Raw genomic sequence first — 20,026 nt, 5'->3', positions numbered from 1 at the left:
GGAGAGGGCAAATGCAGACGCAGCATGCTAGGAGCAGGATATACCAGTCTTCTCTCTGCAGCAGCGTCTGTATGCGTCACAGGGAAATACGTGCCAAATTGGATGAGACTGTGGTCCATCTATCTAGTGCAATGACCTTGTCTCCAATAGTGGCCAGAGGCTTCAAAGAAGAAAAAACCTTAGTGGGTAACGTGCCTTTCATCATGCTCTATAATAGCTAGAACAGTGCCCTCTCTTCTTAAATTCAAGGGCCACTTAAGCCTCTGAGGGGGGAAAAACAAACAAACAAAAAGAACAACCTTGTACTAAGTTACTGCAAAAGCTCATTTGCAACCAAAGAAAAGAAAAGTTTGGCTAATCTTTAGTCGTTCATTTACTCATTTTGTTTTTCCCCCATTTTGTCTGTTTGCTTGCTTATAGCCATGCAGCTGTAGTTTTCCACTTCTTTTCTTTCTTTCCTTTTTTTTTTTTTTTTTTTTTTTTTTCCCTTGGAATATATATTTGCACTGAAACCTGCTGGCCTTCTCCTGGCCTAAATTTTCTTTCGGAGTTAACTACAACAGATCCAGATAGCTGTGTTTTCTCTTTCTGTATGTGTGTCCTCATGGCACATGCATATGAACTCCAAAGCAATAATTTGACTGAGCAGACTGAGAAATGCCAGAGTTTGATCAACATAAATTCCCATCGGTTGTCCATGCAGGAGACTACATTTTGTTGGGCTCCTGAACAGCTCACACCTGTCTGACACAGATCTGTCATCAACCACCTGATTTGTGAGACTCCACAAAACCCCTTACTATCTTCGCAACACTCTGACAAGGAGGAGGTAGGAATGTGCTGCTCTGACCCCCGTTTTTCAGATGTGGTTTCAAGCTCCAGATTAGAGACCAAATTTCCATCTAACCTAGGTGCTTAGTTGTGCTTCGCAATTGACCGCCTTCTTCATACTGTCATCTCCTCTGAGTGTATGTTGAAATGCCCTTGCAATGAAGAGAACTGTTTTCTTTTTTTTTTTTTTTTTTTTTTTTTAACCACACAGCCTGATTTCTGTCAATGGCCATGACATTCTCACAGACCGCTTATGAAATTACAAATCTAAACCTGAAAATGTGACTACCGTTTACTTGTTTGATGTTATGTGGGAAAAATGCAGTAGAACTAGGACGAATAAACAGATCTCAAGCCTTGACAGCATCCTCTTATACAGACTAAAATGAACAGCATTCACCTGGATGTAGTTAATCAGAAGCACATCCATCTGTCCACAGGCTCTCACCCAACACTAGTACAATACCCAGAACAGCTGTGCCAGAAAATCCTTGATAAAATCACAGGCTGATTAATGGATAGCTATTTGGTTTTACTTTTCATGTTTTATTAGAAGCGTAAAGGGATTTTGGCTAATATTTAACCAAGAAGAAGGTCAGAGGTTTTGAAAAGTGCTTTAAAATATGTGACATTAGTAAAAGATTGTCTTAAACATAAAACAGGATGGGTGATAAGTCAGTCTCTTCCTGGGCTACAATATTCATTGTTTAAATTACCACTGCTGCAGGAAATGAAGGCACTGGAGAGTGTATCCCCAATGCATCTGAAAGGGTCAAGACCCCTTGTGGGTCACCTGAAGAGGGTGGGATGCTCTCTGGAGCCCAAACCTGGTCAGGGTAACACCTGACCGCCGGCACAACCTAGCAAGGGCCGTGCAGCTATTGCCACTGTGGTGGAGAGAAGTTTTAGCCTCCCTTCCCCTTGCTACCCCACGCCAGCTGTTGGGCCATGCTGCTAGCACCGTCACATTTCAAGCGCAGAAGTGCAGCTCCTTCCTCGCTTCCTAGAAAATCAGTGCACAGGAAACGGCAAATGGAACGGTGCCCACACCAGGGAAGAAGACAGGCAGATGCTTTAAGGGCAAGTCAGAACTGCTCTAGGCCACTAAAAACAGTAGCGCACAAACTTATGACTGATTCATATTTTCACCAAAGAATTTTACTCATGTCCACACTCACGTTTTGAAAACAGACCTGGGTCAATCTACTACTGGAGGAACCACAATCTATAATCTCTGTTTATGAACCTGACAAATTCCATCTTAAATCTAGCCAGATTTAAAGCTCCTACTGCTGAATTAAGAAATCTTGCAGATTGTTCTGAAGCAGAGAATTATTTCAGCCTCCAAGGAGCAGGCAGAAGGGCTCAGCAGCAGAATGCTCAGTGCTGGTAAGAAATAAAAGAAAAAAGAAACTGGATGCAAGAGTGCTTATTTTTAAACCATGAGGTTCCTAGTCACTTGGTGGGTGACTGCAAGAGCTTCTCTGGGCCGCAGCTCATTTCACAGGCAGCAACCTAAATGACATTCAGTGAGACCAAAAAAGGCTTGATGATGCATAGGAGGAAGATTTTAGCAGACCACGTTTCAGTTCTTACAGCGCAAACGTCAGGGAGATGGCGTAGGGCAGATTTCAGTCATTACAATAACTATCTTCAGGAAACAGAAAAGCTGTGATTCACAAATTGGCCTTGCTTGGCTACTTGGCTTTTCCTGAAAGCTGTGCCACCAGCTGTCAGGTTAAACTGGGCTGGGTATGTCTACGTGTGCCTCAGTTAGACACCATGTGTATTCTTGGAGAGGTCCATTTCATTTCACCTGCGGTGAAAGACGCTGGTGCAAATCAGGACTGATGCCATGAGCTGGCAACCTACAGATTTTAATTGTGATGCCTTTCAAAAAAAGAAATTGCATTTAAATGGATGCACAAGATAACATCCACAGAGCAGAGTGAGGGTCACGGGAACAGAAAGTGTCCCTTGGAGGTTGTACACCCGGCGGCCGACTGGAGCTGCCCCGGCAGGGTGAAGACTACTAAGGGGAGCCCACAGGAAGCGAATGCTCCATTCAGTAGCTTTTTGTTACAGGACTGAACGGGAGGATTTTCCTAAATTTCTATCACATGGGTAACCTGTGGGTGTACTTGGGTGCTTCTCTCAACCCCAACCTGTAAATTCCAGTCTCCTGTTTACGAGGAAAGGTCTGTTCACTGGCAGTCAGGTACATTCCTATGTGCAAATAAAAATGCACTCGCAGGTCTACTGCTTGTTTTTGCTTTATCATTCACCTTACGGCTTGAAAACCTTTTCATGCAACTTGTGTTTCTCAGAAAGGGGAAACATCCAAATGTCTGTTATTTTACTTGGGAGAAGCATAGATGTCTAACAATTCTGTCAATTTTAGGAAAACTATTCAGATTTTTCTGTGAAAACTATAACAACTAGGACAGCCACCCATTTATTAAAAATAGATTCCATTAGCTTTTGTAAGAATAAGAATATTATATATCACTAAGGTGATTCATAATAGGGATTATTTACTAATGAAATAGTTATAATTATTTACTTTTGCGTAATGACAGATAGATCCAATATTACAGATTATATGCTTTGAAATAAAATAAAAAATTTTTACTTTCTTACAAACTGTAGTTACAGAAGGCTGGATACACAGCAGTAATAATTTTAAAATGGTAATTTTTCCTCTCGTTTTATGATAAAATTTTCACATAAAAGTTTCCCTGTTATTTTTTATGAAAATTATTTTTCCATTTGAGGGGAATAAAAAGGGAGGCAAGAGAGATTACAATGTCCAGCTTCTTAGAAAATGAGGCTAAACCTCCTTTCCTAGGAAGTCTAGAACACCCTGTGCATGTTTTCTGAATAATATTCAAGAAGTAGCTGGTTCAGAAATTATCCCATTGCTTCACTGAATCGTTACATAATTATTCTGCTCATTTTGATAACCATTTATAGCAACTGCAACAAACATTAGTCACATCTCAGCCTTCTCTCAGTGTACCTTCTATACATACACAACCAAGGAAGTCAGAGCCAAACTAAATACATTCTAGGCAGTTTTATCAAGGGTATTACACTGCATGTCTAAAGAGGATGATGTAAGCAACAAGGAGCATGGAACAAATCTGCTTTCTCAAACTGCGCTGTGATAGCAAAAAAGGTAACTCTAAAATCTGCTGGCCAATTTGAATTTATTTTTTTGAGAATACGACACAGACAGCATGCCTGAGTCACTAGTGGCAGTAATTCCTGGCATCTCTTCTACTGTGTTTTGTACAGGGCAACGCTGAGTTAAAAAGTATGTAAATAACCTGGCCTAGCTCCAAAGGAGCTGAGCCAACTCATGTCAGCAAACAGTTCGGCTCATACTTACATACAAGAATGAAATACGTTTTTAAGCCCTGATCTGGCTGAGAACAGGACTTGGTTTCACTCTTTTTTTCCTTTCTTTGCACCTTTCTGGAGAACCATTCCAACCACTCATCAGAAGGCCCTAACCAAACCTTTGACTAACACAGCCCGACGTTCTGGGCACGTGTGTGCGCCTGTATGTATGTTATGTCTCCACACATTAGCAAGGAGGATAATCTGGTAGCAACACAGCTCCCATCTAGCAAACCAAACAAACATCTGCCTAACTGGAAAGAGAAGAATCCTCTTAACACAAGTTAATAGCTTAGGTTGTGTGTCCTTAATTTCTTGCTATACAGACTTGTATTACACCACTCTCAGACAGATCCATAGAGAAGAATGCTGCCTACTTTGTTTTAGGTGAAAGAGGATGCATCCTACAAAGGCAGTGGTGCTGCATGACCATAGCCACTGCTGTCCTTTCCTAAAACACAACCTATTTTCTCTAATGCAGACAGCACATAAATTTATTTCTATACCCGTGATTTTAAGAGCTTCAGAACAACATTTGCTCTTTGCTGGTAGCAGGTGACAACTGTACCTGAAATGAATTGTATAACTTGGCTATGCTTGCAGATGTGAACTAGGCCTATCTGAAGGACTTTCTGGTTGTCTTCTACAAGTGCTGTATAGTGTGGCACTTTGAGGTCTGCTTCAAGTAAGCCAAGGCCATGGTTTGTAGTGCCTCTTGTGGTACACTGCAGGGGATCATGAGCTTCAGTGAAGTGACAGTCCATTCATTATGAATGGTCAACGAAGAACATATGAAAAACCTTACTGGTCAGACCAAGGTCCACGAGGTCCATACAGAGACAGTATTCTGTCTCTAACGGTAGCAATCGGAGGTTTATTTAGTACAATATTTTGCCTCGCTACTTCTGTTCCTCTCAAACTCCACAATTATCCTCAAGTCTCATTCTAGGGATGCTAGAAGGCACATCCCTGATCATTTCTTTCATGAACTTGTCACCCATGAATTTATTTGATCTCTTTTGAACCTACTTGTTTGACTCCACAACCTTCTGTAGCAGCAACTTTCAGAAGTTCACTACCTGCTCTGTGAAAAAATACTTTTTTTTTAAATCTGTTTAAAATGACCTTCGACAGGTTTCTACTACTTGTCATTAGACAAGGATATTGCAGTGATGTGTAACTTATGGGTGTGAGTAAAGAAATACTTGTAAGTAAGAAGTTCCTAGCCATGGAACTACCGTACAGAGAGGCTCACAGTGGGCTGAGAGAAAGAACAAGAATGTGTGAAGCTTCTTTGTATGAAGTACTCTGTAAGTGCAACTCAGGTTATGGCTCAAGGTCTACAAAACTGTGATGACAAAAGCTAACACTCAGATTCCATACAATATTTCCATAAATTTCCACAGTTTCATTGTGAAAATTAGTTAAGGTAATGTCTTAGAAATGGCAGACAAGACTGACTTTGGCAAATCAGATCTTTAATCTAGAAAACAGTGAGTTTTTCTAAAGCAACCTTGATAGGCTTCCACTAATGTTTGCTTAGGTGCTTAAAGGGATTGTCTAGGTTTTCCAATGCTAGACTGTTGCTTGCTGGACTAGGTCACTATTGTTTTTAGAGTCACACAATATTTACACAGACCATCAATTTTCATTTATCATTTGCCTAAGCAGAGGCTGATTAGGTATCAGCTTCTTGGGAACGGAAGGAAATGTTGGCAAGTGGTTAGAGATTGCATTCTTCAAAATGAGGATAACAGCCCAAAGCGATGTCTTCACTGCTTCTCTAGGAGTTGAGAGTGACACATTCCTCAAACTGGAATGGTCTTTGAAACACTGCAGGAAACAGTGCTAGATGAGTGGAGAGGCTGAGAACATTTGGATTTTGGTAGTGAAAGGTCGTCCTGTAGGGTGTGATGCAAACCCAAGTCTGAGTGGGATAAGGCACTGAGCAATCTAAGGAAGAGCTGAGAGAACACTGCCATGCCCAGCATATCTAGGCCGTGAAAACGGACCAAGTTTGCATATGTTATGGATCAATCTACGAATAATTACTTTAGTAAAAATGTTCTGGTTCAGATGATCTTTAATTCTTGAGTGATCTTCAGAAATTGTTTCTTGTCTAAATTATGAATAGATATTAATTATAATAACATTTTCTATTACAATCTTAGTGTGTCTTTCATTCTAAGGGATCCTTAGGCCTTTTATAACACATACATAATACATTTTTGCTCACCTCAGGGCTAAGCACAATGCTTAATAGAGAGTAGAGATTGTATTAGCTATTAACAAAGGCAATCAGACCTCTTTTCTCACTCCTTACCAGTTATTCAGCTTCTTAATCTCTGCTGCAATCACTGCCTGGTGACAGTGGTGGGGATGGAAAGGGCAAGTACAAAGGAGAATAAAGGCAAACAAGCTCTTATCATCAAATCTAGTCATAACGTCTTTGATTGCGACCACAGCAACAACTAAATAAAAGTTAAAAAGCACGAACATTTAAGGGATAATTATGTAAGTACAAAGTTAAAGTGTAGTATTAATATGATTTCTATACTAAAATCCATACTTTGAAGAATATTTGGGATGATGCTGTTGTTATAACCATCTGCATGTTTGGTACAACCCCTAGGAATTTCAGGGTAGCAATTTCAAAAGGATGCCATGGGTGGAACTGTGTTCACACTGAACCTGCTAGAAACAGAGGCAGGAAACGTGGAGCATTTCTGAGAAATCACTCTGTGTATGTTATCGTAAGTATGTTTGTATGTATTTTGGTTATAGCGACAAGAGCAACAAAACCTTTTTGGCAGCACACAGTCATTCAGCATGTCAAAAAGACAGCAACAAGGCAAAGACTCCAGGTTTTGAAAACTAAGGTCCAAGCTGGTGACCCAGATCATGCACAAGAGTAGTTATAATCTTACATAGCTATTTTTTCCCCTTAGAAATCACTCATAATATGAACAGTTAACACTTCTGCCTGGATAAAAGCATTATTGGGGAACTGACAGCAAAGCATGCATAGCAAAGAAGCACTCTTGCCTTGGAGGTGCAAACATCTCTGTCACTGAATATTTCCAACTTCAATACTCACTGTTGTGCTTGAAGATTCTAATAGTAGCACCTGAAAGCCTCGCACCAAGAACGAGAGAAGTGTGGTTCAGCTCATCACTCAAAATGAGGCAGCCCTGTGGAGAAGGAGTACAGTGAGCATCTGCATGAACTGTGAGGCTGTCCAGAAGTGTGCATGTGCATGAGCACAGACACTGGTGTCTGTGACACAGCGTCGCTCCAATTAAGCGGTAAGTTTTAAAGGTGAATTAGAATTTCTGTCACCTCTCTGGGGATGCCAGGACTCTACTGCAAGGGCAGACAAACTGTGGTGTTGGATTTCCAGAAACTCATAGAAGGTGTGAAGGGATCAAACATTTCCTGTAACTAGGAAGTAATGAATAACCCTAGTGGAGACTGATCACTTTTTAGTAAAATCAAATGATATCGGTTCCTCTGTTACCTCTCTACAGTCTCTTTGTGTTGCAGGTGAAATGCAGCTTTATCAACCACAGCTCTAAGTATAAAGACTGCGTGACAGTAATGTAAGTAGCAGTTATACTTAGGCTGGGCTGGTATCTGCACTTCGGGTTGCAGAAATAAGAACAGGACAAACAGATGCCACATATATCCCACTTCCATTAAGGTCTTAGTGGAGCCTAGGAGCCAGGTAAAATCTTTTTCTGATATAAGCACACGCAATTTACCTGTAGTAACTTTTTCAATGATTAGCTCAGTTGAAAACTCATTTTCTTTCTAAAATCTAAAAAAATGCAGGATAAATAACTTTGCATGTTATATTAACAGGAGTCAGGATTCATGGTCAAAATTCAAGCTGGAACCTTAATTTAGCTCTGCTTCCTATTGTAGACTTTATGCTGTAGTGTTTTGTTACCCTGTTAGAGGGTAATATAACATTAGGTGAATATTTATTTTAGAAATACAGATTACACTAAGGTTGTGAGACACTTGACACAATTCTGGCTAGAGATAAGTATGCAGAATCTAAAGAGTTATCTATGTGTATCTGGACAACAAAACATAGTTACTATATTTAATTGTAAAGGTAAATTCAGAGATAAATCTCCCTAACATAGGACAATTGCATAATATCATACTAAAAATCCTCATCCTTTATCTGTGCCACTTGTTAAACACTTATCTCTAACTATTCCAACAATAACAAAGACATAAACCTCCACATGAGGCGGTCTATGTGAGGGACTTTTTTTCATGTCCGCTGCTTCACAAATTTTCCTCTATTAGTTCTTTGTACCTGTTCCCTCTGAAATTACCGTACAACTTCTCCAGTACCATCGCAGGCTGAAGTTTGTCTCCCGGGCAGCCTGAGCATTTTCCCCCAACCCTTGTATACATGTATTTGAGAAATCTCGTGTGGATCTTGCTGCATCCTTCTTCAGTAGTGAATGAAGAAGTGACTTCACTTCTAGCCAAGCAAGTTAAAAAAAGTCTTGATCATACACCACACAGTGAACTCATTCCATCTCTGCCAAGAGTGAAATACTGTTTCACATTTGCACTGACTAAAGTGGAGTCATCAAATTTCCTGGGTAACAGCAAAGTATATCAGCTCATTATGTCAGGAACTGGGATGAACAGGATAATGGATTTTTATGCCTTTGCATTAAGTACTTCAAATTAGAGATGAGGTTCTTTCAGCACCAAGTAAAAGCCCACTTTCTGTCACATGGCCTCAACTTTGGTCTTGCATTTGCAAGACGAGCCAGCTTTCAAGGCTAGCCAGAGTTCCATACATCAGGAATGATACCACTGTTGTTTCTCTTTTCTGAAAGTGTTATAAATATATCCTAAGCTACTCTTTCATCACAAGCACCCAGGCAATTATTCATGCTCAATATCAGTGCAAATAGGCAGCCCCAAATACTTCATGCTACAACATCTGTGACATAGGAGGCAACATTTGTTCACTCTTTAGGGAGAAGTAACTTGGTTAAGAGAAGCTACATAACCATATCACTGATCCTTAAATAGATGCCAGATATGTGGTGTAGCAATATCCAGAGATAGAAAATGATAAAAAAAAGTATAGCCAGGGCCATGAAGTGATCAGCCTTATCACTCAGGGGTTCCTGAGGTTTATGCCTAGATCAAGCCTTTCCATTTAATTTGTGGACAGACTACTGCAACAGTCGTTAAAACAATAAAAAAAAAAAAAAACCCAGTTGTTCTGTGTGTTCCTTAAGGAAGTACTCACCTTCCCAGCAAGGGCTGGAATATTCATAGAGTTAGTTGCAAAGCCCATGCCAAACACCATGGCATCTTCCACACCAAGGAACCTGGCCACAAGTTTCTCCAGTTCTACATGCTTGTCCAGAGTGCCTGCAGAAATAAGCACAAGCAATCTTAAATCTCATTAGGCTGTGAAAGTTATCAATTCTAAAAAAAAGAAAACATACAGAAGAACAAGTCAGAAGCAGGCCATTAAAATTAGATGGATTTTTTTTTAGATCTGATGAAGGTTTTGATCTTGTGTGTGAGAAAACCTAGAAAATGGAAGAATGCAAACCAGTTACAATCAATGATAACAAATACTGCTGTTGTTAAGGTAGCAAAGCAGTTTCTGTGACAGTTTCTGTTTCATATGACAGCAATTTTTGATTTAGCTTATCTTAAAGATTCATTTTTGTTTGTTTGTCTTTCCTAAAATGGAAAATATACCTTCTTTTATAGGAAATTTGGGACAAACACCTTAGAAATTCTTGAGTTCTCTCTGGATAAGAGAGAAAGTGGAAAACAACAATAAAACCTCCCATTTTTCCTAGGGTGCTTCTGTCTGTATGTGTACAACATACATATGCTTTTATATAGATAGACAAACAGAAGTTTTCTCCTTTCTGCTTGGGAAGTCAAAAGCTATGCTGCTCCTAATACGTGATGATAACTCTCTCTCCTCTTTTTAGTAGTCAAACATAAATGCTAAGACAACACTAGAGAGGTTTCTTTGTTGCATCTCACTTATCTAGTAATAAAACCTGCAGGCTCCAAACCAATAAGGTGCTCCAGTTGTCCAAAACCAATACTATCTTTCACCAGCAGCTAATAACCAAAATACAAAAGGGAAAAGAAAAGAGTGGTATTAAGAGAATGAAATAGCAAATAACTTTGAACAGTAATGAATCATCTCAGCTTGCCAGCTGTCCGGTCTCTGGTTGCCTGGCTGTGCACTGGAGGTACTAAAGCAGAAGGAACTCTTACAGGAGGATCTGTGGGGGAAAAGAGTGGCTTGTGGATTCTGACAGAGCATTTCCCCTAGGAGCAAAGCTGTGAGCAGGAAACAGAAGAAAAATTCAGATAGCGAACATCTCACCTCACTTCTGAGGCAGAAGTTAACGTCACAATAAAACAGGCAAAGTGAACTAGTGAAGGGCATTATGATTGATGGGAACGAGAATTTTTTTTTTTTTTTTTTTTTTTTTTTTTTGTGGTGGACAAAGGGCAGAAGAATGGAAGGGAAGCAGAAGCTTGGCTAGGGTGTCTTGACAAGAGTGATGAGTCAGGAAGGTGATCTTAGCTTCCTTATGGAGTGAGGCTCATTAAAAGCAAATCCAAATCAAAATGGCAATAGTATGATTTGAGCTAACTGATTAATTCAGTAATTCAATAATTGCAGTATGGTGGCATTTTTGTTACTTTTTCTCATTAAACACACAAAGTAGTTTGCAAGAATAGCATTCACTTGGAAATAGAACAGAATAATATCACTCAGGCAGGCAACTCTCCAATAGCCAGGAAGAAAAGGAGCAAGGGTCACCTGGCTACTAGAAAAAATCTGGATTATATCGACACTGGAGAACAGTGATGCAGTGATTTTTTTCCTGAGCTGTAGACCTGAGTTGACTCCTGCAGAGTTTCATGAGTGTCTCTACACTGCCTACATATATCCTGAATTCTGCAGCTCTGCATATCGCATTAGATACAACAAGCACATTGAGTTGGGTTGTCTCTGGCTCTATGCTTCTGCTAAGAGAATCTCCTGATATGTTAGGTAACATGATGTGGAAAAATTTCAGTGTCTCTGCAGAACCTCTGGTAGGATGTGAGCTGACTCTGCATGAAGCTCTTTAAGGATGGCTACTGTTCGCGCTTGCAGCTCAGATCCTCAGCTTTTAATAGCCAAGCTCCATGAAATACAGAAATATATGGAGTTTCAGAAGTCAACTGCTCATTGGAGAGATCACAGTTATAAGTGTATGAGGCTCTATGTCTTGGCTTGTGAGCACAGTCAGTCTCAAGGTATCTTTATGGTTAGCTCTATATTTTTGCATTTTTTGGCCTGGTTAGTCTTCAGCCTGGTTACAGCACTCATGGATAACTGAGGAGTTCCAGCATGGTCAACTGCCCTAGTGTTCCTTACAGATTTGTTCTGTCACTTCAGTGCTATGGACACACAAACAGATGATGAAGTCTGAAATGGAAACATGAAGCTGGCCACACTATGGTTAGGAGTATGAATTAGGAGTAGGCTGGGTATGGGAAAGAGAGAGGGACAAGCAGGGTGTGCTTTGAAAGGCAGGCATTTTAAATCATGAGAAAATTGTCCCTGACACTTCCAGGGGTAACTGACACTACTGGGGTAGACTTAAACTGCTTTTTGGCATTGCATCGTATATTTTCTGTTTTTAAAAATCCAGAGATACTGACTTGCTACGGATTATTCTATTCAAGCACCTATTATCTTAGATGAAGCAAAAAGGAACGTCACACTTTCAACCTGATTTTATTGATTTTGTGATGGTGAAGGATTAAACATTATGAAAGTGACTTATTCCTATTTATCATCTACTAACCCCAACAGTGAATATAGATATTATTGTATATCACTATTGCCTACAAATCCTGGACTCAAGATCAGAATCAACGGGGGGCTGAGTTTGCAAAACCAAAACCTGAATGACAAGGATTTGCAAAATCAGCGTTAGCTTTGAATTACTCTAATTATAATGGCACCATTGTAGGTGGTAGGTGAGGTATTGCAGGAGTAACACGATACACACCAGTTATTAGGCTAGTGATCAGTGGGAGGCAAGTGACAGCCATATACACTGGGAAAAGTAGAGCTGATGGAGCATACAAGCTTTCATTTCCCCAGGTTTAAAGTAAAAGGGATATTTAGTTAATAAGCTATGCAATTGTTTAACCCATAGTGGAAGATTTTTCCAGTCTTGGCAGCTCCTTAGTCACCATATAAACTGTACTAATTATATCACTTTCCACTGGGGGAAACAAGGAGAAGGATATGATCTGGATGAATGAGGTTCATCCACTAGGCTTTCCAGGTGGTTGCAGACACAACCCCAACAAGTACAAAGAGCACTGCCAGACTGATGTGAATCTGCTCCAGAGGAACTTCCACATGCAACAGCTGCAACAGCTCAAGCCACATACAGAAGGCAGTAATCACCCTATTTTCATTAAACATATGCCCAGCAGTGCTAACTCATTTTATTCTGACCCTGAAGATGTTCTGTGTTTTGATGGACTCAGAGCAGCATCACAATTTGGTAAATACAAAAGCAATACGCTAAGTATATTTTTATTAATAAACAGATATACTGTATACACAGACACACTGTATGCATAGATTACAGACATTAGATTTTTCCTCATAATCTGATTCTTATATTTACTCCAGGTTCGTCTGACCTGAGAAGTTGGTATACAACTAAAACACAGTTAAATAATGTATGCCACCTTACTACAAAAAATTTGAGAGGAAGTCACCTGCACCTGTAAGAGACCAAATAGAAAAGTCATTCCCTCCCTGTCGAACAGTTACATGCAATAGAAGACAGCAGGTGTAGCAGCTGTTGTTATTTTGTTTCAAGATTGTATAGGTGTCATGGAAAGTAAAATCAAAGATCTTTATCAAAAGTGGGGACTTTCACAATGTTAGCCTCCTCCACAGTTTCCCATCCTTTGAAAAGCAAATCCCCTTCGTTTCAGAATCTGGTGACCCAGTTCCCTCGCTGAGCTTGTCTTTGCGCTCTCGGGACAGGTGACGTGAAGCACATTTACTATGGCAGGCTTTTACAGGCTGTCTGCTCTAGGCTTGGAGATCACTGTCAGTCTACTAGACACAAATCTTGGAAATTCACTTCCTACGAAACAGTTTATTATTTAGCTTTGACACTTATTTCAGCTCAGACAAGAAGGTTTATGCCACTGGTTAGTCTGCTCAACATAGTTCCAGGACAGTCTTTCAGGTTTTTATTTGCTAATGGTATGCAGTGGCTAAACATCTAACATGGGAAGCACTATCTTTTAATATCATTTTTATTTGTAATTTTAAAACCCAAGAAAGGTGGAAAAATACCTGTTTACTTCAAGCTAAACAAAAGCTGGATTAGTAAACTAATGCAAGCAACAAGCCTTTGAGTGAGAAAGTACTCACTTTAAGGAATCCCATAAAAGTCATTTCTCCATACAAAGAGCAGCTGTGATTCTTATGGATTAATGTGAAAAAGAACCATTACTCTATGAAAATGATGATTTGTCAGAGGTATCTCGAGCTGAGTAGTGAACAAAACAACACAACACCTAAGCTTCCCGGCCACGTCTGCAACAAGGTCATAAACTGAGGCCATCACCTGATAAGATGTTTGTCAGAAATGAACAAGTAACATTACTGGAGCACAAACACACTTTTACAAAGGCAAGATTAAATGGGTTACTGTTAGGAGGAAGAAATAGGAACGCAGAAAGTGTATTATTTATTTACACTCTGCTAGAAGAGTGGATGATCCAGACAGTATCACTGTCCCACAGAGACCAGCACAGGAGCGAATACTAAACTTGCAGTGTGATGCATGCTGATGAGAGAGTGGGAGGGAAGCACAAGGTAACACTATGTAGTTGTCTCTTTTTAGTCTGTATGTCTATAAAACAGTCCCCAAAGAAGTGGGTTCTGAGGAAGCATTTGAAAGAAGAGAAATGTTGACATTTTCTTAATATTGATGTCGGATGGTGGTTTTCATACCACAAAGGTACTGCAGGTGTCATAGATACAGTAACCTACTTGTATCATTAACTGAATCTCAGAAAAGAGTAGATTCATTTTAACAAAACCGAAGTTTTGAAGTTTCCTTCTTCCTGTTTTCTTTGCTTCTTTTCCTTTATAAAAATACACAGTTAAAATCTACAGTCCAGCCTGTTCAGTGCCAGAGACAGGATGGCAGCATCTTAAGTTTCCAAAGATCTGCAGGTACATTGATATACTGTAGATATTTTATTTTTTAAACAAATCACACAATCCTTCGTTACTCCTAATGCCTTCAGTTCCACCTGCCAGGAGTTAGACTCTCCAGAGCTTAATCATGCTTTGCAGAGCATACTTTTGCAATGCTGAAATACCAGAGACAAACCTGGCACTTTGATCAAGAACTGAATCATTTATGAATAAAAGGGTAGGCAAAAAGAAAAAAAAATGTTAGTGGGAGATGACAGCAAAGGAAAATCCTTCTAATTGACTGTTTTCTAGTTTACGCTCTACCCTATAAGAAACTAGCCAGTCTTATGAAACATGTAGGTACTAATTCTCATTTATGCAGCTATATTGTTCTCTAAGCTCGTACTTGGAAACTAAATTATGGGAACTTTAGTTCCTTGCCACTGCCTGATAACCAAGGAATGAACCATTTATTTCTGTGTTTGTACAGTACTGTGTACAAATTGGGCTCTGGTCCTCATTAAAGCTTTCAAGAGGTATAAAAATAAAACCAGCCAAACAACCATTTTTACCTTCCTGAATCTGCTGATAGAAATTCATATTAGGCCTTAAAACTCAATGGAAGGAAGCAAAAGGGATGGAACTGCTTCTGCAATTTAAATGTTGGCATAGGTTTTCAGATTTGCTTTTTGGAAATCAGATAACCAAATATCAAAATCCTCAAGCAAACAAAAAAGTATACAACTGAGTGCAAGGCAGGCATTAAAATGTAAATTCTAAGCATTAAAATGTAAACTCCTAACCATGCCCTCTAAAATGAATCACCTTGCAAGTGTTCTGTGCAGGCTCCGTCTTGTCTTTTGGTCGAAGGCATAATCAGACAAGAAGGATTTCAAAAAGGCAGGAATCCTGCTTGGCTGCTTACATAGCATTTGCTCCTGCTACTCACATATATCGTCTCCCTAAGGAATACCGGTGACAAACAGAGCACTGGAATGAGCAGCTGCTCACACGACACTGCCACCCTTGCCCTGGCACTAAGCCTAGTAGGGTGTAGGGCATGATAATCTGTTTTATTTCAAAATGTTTAAAATTCCTGATTTTATTATGATCTGCAGTCAGCTTTATTTCAAAAAGGAGCACCTCTTTCTGCCACGCATCTGTATTTCCAAAATGTGCAAGCAAACAAACATCATATTGTAAGACTGGTAATCTAATGCTTAAGTTAGAAAAATCTAAGCAGGTTCATCTATTTGAGACACATGGAAGTCAACTGCAATATACACCTTGTTTAAAAAGAAGTGACATTTTAGTAATTTATGTCCTTGATCCTGCAAGGACTTACACACTATCCTTCTTTACTCGTAGCATATTCTAGCATTGTGAATAGTCTGAATGAAGTTAAAGAGACTCTTTGTTGTGAATGCAGTTACGTACAAACATAAATCTTTGAATAATCTGTCCTAAACTGTCAGTGAAGATAACTTCAGGAGTATTACACTGGAGCTCAGGTAAAGAAAAAGTCCTAGAAATCTCTACAATATGGCTCATGTAACAGACTAGATGGAGGTAACTACTTAGATTTTCTAATACTTGAAGAATCGATCTTTTCATAGAGTTTTCTTGATAATAGGACAGAGTCATACAAGTCTTCAAAAAAAAAGTCACAAGCAAAAGATAAAGAAAGAGGAACATGGCAAATTTCTGAAGTACTGGAAACAACCCAGAACATTCTCAGACAAAACACAATTTAAGAGAAAAAGACCCAGAGAAGAGAAATACTCCTTGAATATCTTAGATCACTAGTAATGGTGACCAATTTCAAGCATGCAATTCAGCTGAAACAATATATTGCAATCAGATAGATCACTTACAACAGGAAAGTAGGATCGATCTACGAGCCCTCTCTGAGGGTTTGCCTTACTTTTCATTTCTGGACATGCCACTTAAAATAACCATCCCTAATAAAATATGGTATTTTTTCCATGAGATCCCTGGAGGAAAAAAGTTTGGTTTGAGAGAAACAAAATGTTAATTTTCAGCTTGCTGGATAAAAGGCATAATTGGACACAAATACCGTCTTTTCATTTGAGTTTCATGTTATTCAGGTTCATAATAAAAATTCCTGAAGATTATCCCTCCTCTGGCAGTTTGGGAAGGAGAGTGCTTTAGGACAGCGATGTGCTTGAGTTACTCTTTTTGATGATCAGGCTCTTTTGACTATTTGGGATATATCAGTAGCAAATTAAAAGGTACTAGAGACTACTAGAAAACTCAACAAACCAAGCCCAGTGGGAAGAAAGACCTCTGAATCTCTCACTGCTCATCTTGCAGGATCAGGAATGAAGTAGTAATGAATGTGGTCTCTAAGAAATGTAATACTTCCAATGCTTCAAGACATATTCAATATCATCCATTTAGTTACATCTGGAAAAATCGAGTCTGTAAATCTCCATTACAGACTACATACAAACAGCCAGAAAAATTTTAAAGAAAAGGAATGGAATAGTGACTAAATTTTCCATTTTGCTTAAGCTATTGCTAAAAGGAAAGTTGAAGGAAAAACACAGCTATTTTGGCAGTAAAGCACACAAATCATATGTTGAAGGGTTTGTTTCTGAATATCTATTGATATTTTATAGTAAACAAAAATCGCCTTCCATATGAATGTTCGACCAGAGCTGTTGAAAGTGAATACGCCACTGACAAAACAGGTGAAAAATAATTAACCAGAAAAGTCATAGGCTTCTACCAAAAAAAAAAAAAAAAAAAAAAAAAAAAAAAAAATTGAAACGCTTCCCAAGGCGAGGAAAAAGACATCTGCATTTCTATGCTTGGAAGTTTCTTTCACCAAAATACAAAATGACTTTATGACTTTACTATTAGTAATGCATGGTTATATTCAGATTCAATATTGGTTCAGTAAAATACTTTATATAGAAGCATAAGACTGAAGATAATACTGTACGCAGCCTACACACCTAAGAAGCAATCAATTCATATATTAACCAAAAAGTCAGCCATAGCCGCCTCTTCCTTATAGGCATGTTGGAAATTTCTGTCTTGTGCATACGCATGTTTTATAAAACACCACAACATAATATTAGAACATCAGATTTAAAAAAAAAAAAAGAAATTTGTAAAACTTCATTTTACTAATCAGTACTCTGTAAGTATCCAGTTCTTTCAAAATATCTATATGAAAAAGCATTTAGTAACAGAAACTTTGCTGACCATCTAGCTGTTTACTCTACTTACCCATTTCTTGTCTGGTACTGCAGATTCCTGTTCCGTATTTTTGTAACTCTTTGGCCACAGTTTTCAATGCATTAGCATCTGTTTCTGCAAAGCCGAGGTAGTTATAAGAACCCATATTGATTACATTCTGGATAGTTCTTCCTGTAAACCTATAATTAAAGCAAATTTTAAGGAATGATTCAACTCTCCTTTCCAACCCAAACAAAATCAAAAGAAAAAATAAATAAAAATTTGCCCATAAATTTTGTTCCACTTTCTGATTCCTCTTTGGGAATTTACAATCCCCATACTTTAATATTCTGAAAGTTTTTTCCAATGGCTTTCTATTTTTCTGACTAAATACTGCATCCTGCTGAGAATGTTTTCCAGATTCCAGGTTGTAGATGGCAGCATTGGGTGAAATGGTGCCTTTATGGATTTTTTTTTTTTTTTTTTTTAACAACATCATGGACTTCTTATAAGGAGCTTACAAGGAACTTTTTATAAGAACTTATTCAGGTTACTTGTCAACAACTTCCACAAGTCATCAATGTGCCAGAGTTGTCACAGAAGAAAAGTATTAAATATTAGGAAAATGGGGTGGGAAACATTATGGTACGTTCTCAGTGAGCTAATCCCCGCTGTTAACATAGCCAACCCACACTGTTTGTGCTGAATTTCCTTATTTATTTCGCTCAGTAACAGCGGGAATGCACAGAAATCCTCAGGTTGTAAACTGCTCAAAACTCAGCTCAAAGGCTCACTGCGTAAACTACAAGCCATGCTTACACAATGCAAGAAATTATGACTTAAATCTTGACACAGGGTTACAACAGTTAGTTGTAATATTCTAACTAAAGGTCTGTTATTATAAATGAAGCACAAATATTCTTACTTGTACTGACACAGCCTATTAAAGCCCATTTGTGACAGAGTTTGGTCCCTTCCATAGTGCATTGCCAACCAATATTCAGAAGAATGGGAATAGATTGTCAACGTTATACTGATTTCAGCAAAAACATGTAGATGTATGAGGGTGGAGGGGCTCTTCAGCAGGGGCTAAACTAAGCTTTCTGCGCATTCCAAATGTACCAGAAGTTATTTTTATGAAGCTGCCACCTGCAGACAGTAAGCAGACTCACCTAAACGTCCAGTTGTAATCATCTGTAACACGTTCCATGAGGTCAAACAGAGGCCCCGGGACACTGCAAATTGGACGATTCCAGTTATCACGTATTCTCATATAGAGGTTTCTGGTGTAAAAGTTCTCAAAATCTTGATAAAGTGGCACAAAATCCTGGTTTGAAAACATGCATAGGGTTATGTTGCTGGGAAAATGTCTGTTTACATACCCAAATTATTGCCATTAAAAAGAAAAAACTTATTCATTAATAAACAGAAGGTTATAACAGCTGCATGTTCCTATGCCATGTACAACTCTGATCAAATCTCTAGTTTAATTTCCTCAAAAATACTGTTGTTGTTCTTTTTTTATGGTCAAGAAGTTGGCCTAATTTTCCAACACAGTATTTGGAAAACTAGAAATGGAAGAAGTCACGATGCTTCCACTTGGAGAAACTGAACGTTTCAAATAGAGTGTTTTGCTATGTGTGAGCTGATTGCAAAACTGGAAAAACAACTCATTATAACTCATTAAACATTGGATTCATTATATTCAAGCTAAACCAGAGTAATTGGTCTGGGCATTTTTGCCCTTGACCAGATGTGCAAACAGCCAGTTAACACATAAATGCCCTTTGAAAGCAGAGTTTGGTTGACAATTAGACAGTTTGGTTGGCAATCTGAATCTATGAATTTTACTTGGAAATTAAGTTAAAAGAATAGAACCAAAATAAAGAAAAAGAAACCAAAATAAAATAAAATATATCCCTATTAGTCATTGGATACAATAAGCTGATAAAACAACATAGCATGCATTTACATATGGGAGAAAGGAGAATTAATTGAGCATGTAATGCACGCGGGGTGGTAACAAGATTTAACCGACATGTCTGCAGTTACAGTAGTTCACAAATTGCCACATCATGAAGTGAACTCAAAAGGTTATTCCATGAGAATATGGATAAAGCCTTTGCACCATGATACTTCATCAGGCAGTGCATGCATTTTTGAAAAGCCAAAGCAGAAAAAACTATTTTGAGAATTTTAATTGTAAGAGGAATATTCTTCCTCCATTATGCCAAGTTTTATTGTAAATGATAGCTCAAACTGTAGAGAAGAAAAAGGAGCAACAAAAAATCTAAATAAAGTTGGAATGCAATTAAACTTGCTGAG

The 20,026-nt window shown here is 38.6% G+C and overlaps 1 protein-coding gene across 1 annotated transcript in view; it reads right to left on the bottom strand.

Annotated features, from left to right (window-relative positions):
• The window catches only part of SPTLC3 (serine palmitoyltransferase long chain base subunit 3), an 87,728-nt gene that overhangs the window by 32,981 nt on the left and 34,721 nt on the right, over positions 1-20,026 (bottom strand). Inside the window, exons 3-6 of the mRNA XM_062573505.1 lie at positions 18,874-19,028; positions 17,753-17,901; positions 9,524-9,648; positions 7,331-7,424 (exon numbers count right to left, since the gene is read on the bottom strand). Coding sequence (XP_062429489.1) covers positions 7,331-7,424; positions 9,524-9,648; positions 17,753-17,901; positions 18,874-19,028 — 523 coding nt within the window. The remainder of the gene's footprint in view (positions 1-7,330; positions 7,425-9,523; positions 9,649-17,752; positions 17,902-18,873; positions 19,029-20,026) is intronic.

The sequence above is a fragment of the Rhea pennata genome, chromosome 3, assembly GCF_028389875.1.
Source record: "Rhea pennata isolate bPtePen1 chromosome 3, bPtePen1.pri, whole genome shotgun sequence".
NCBI lineage: Eukaryota > Metazoa > Chordata > Aves > Rheiformes > Rheidae > Rhea > Rhea pennata.
Note: the sequence above shows the minus strand (reverse complement) of the source record. Positions and strands in the feature narration are given on the sequence as shown.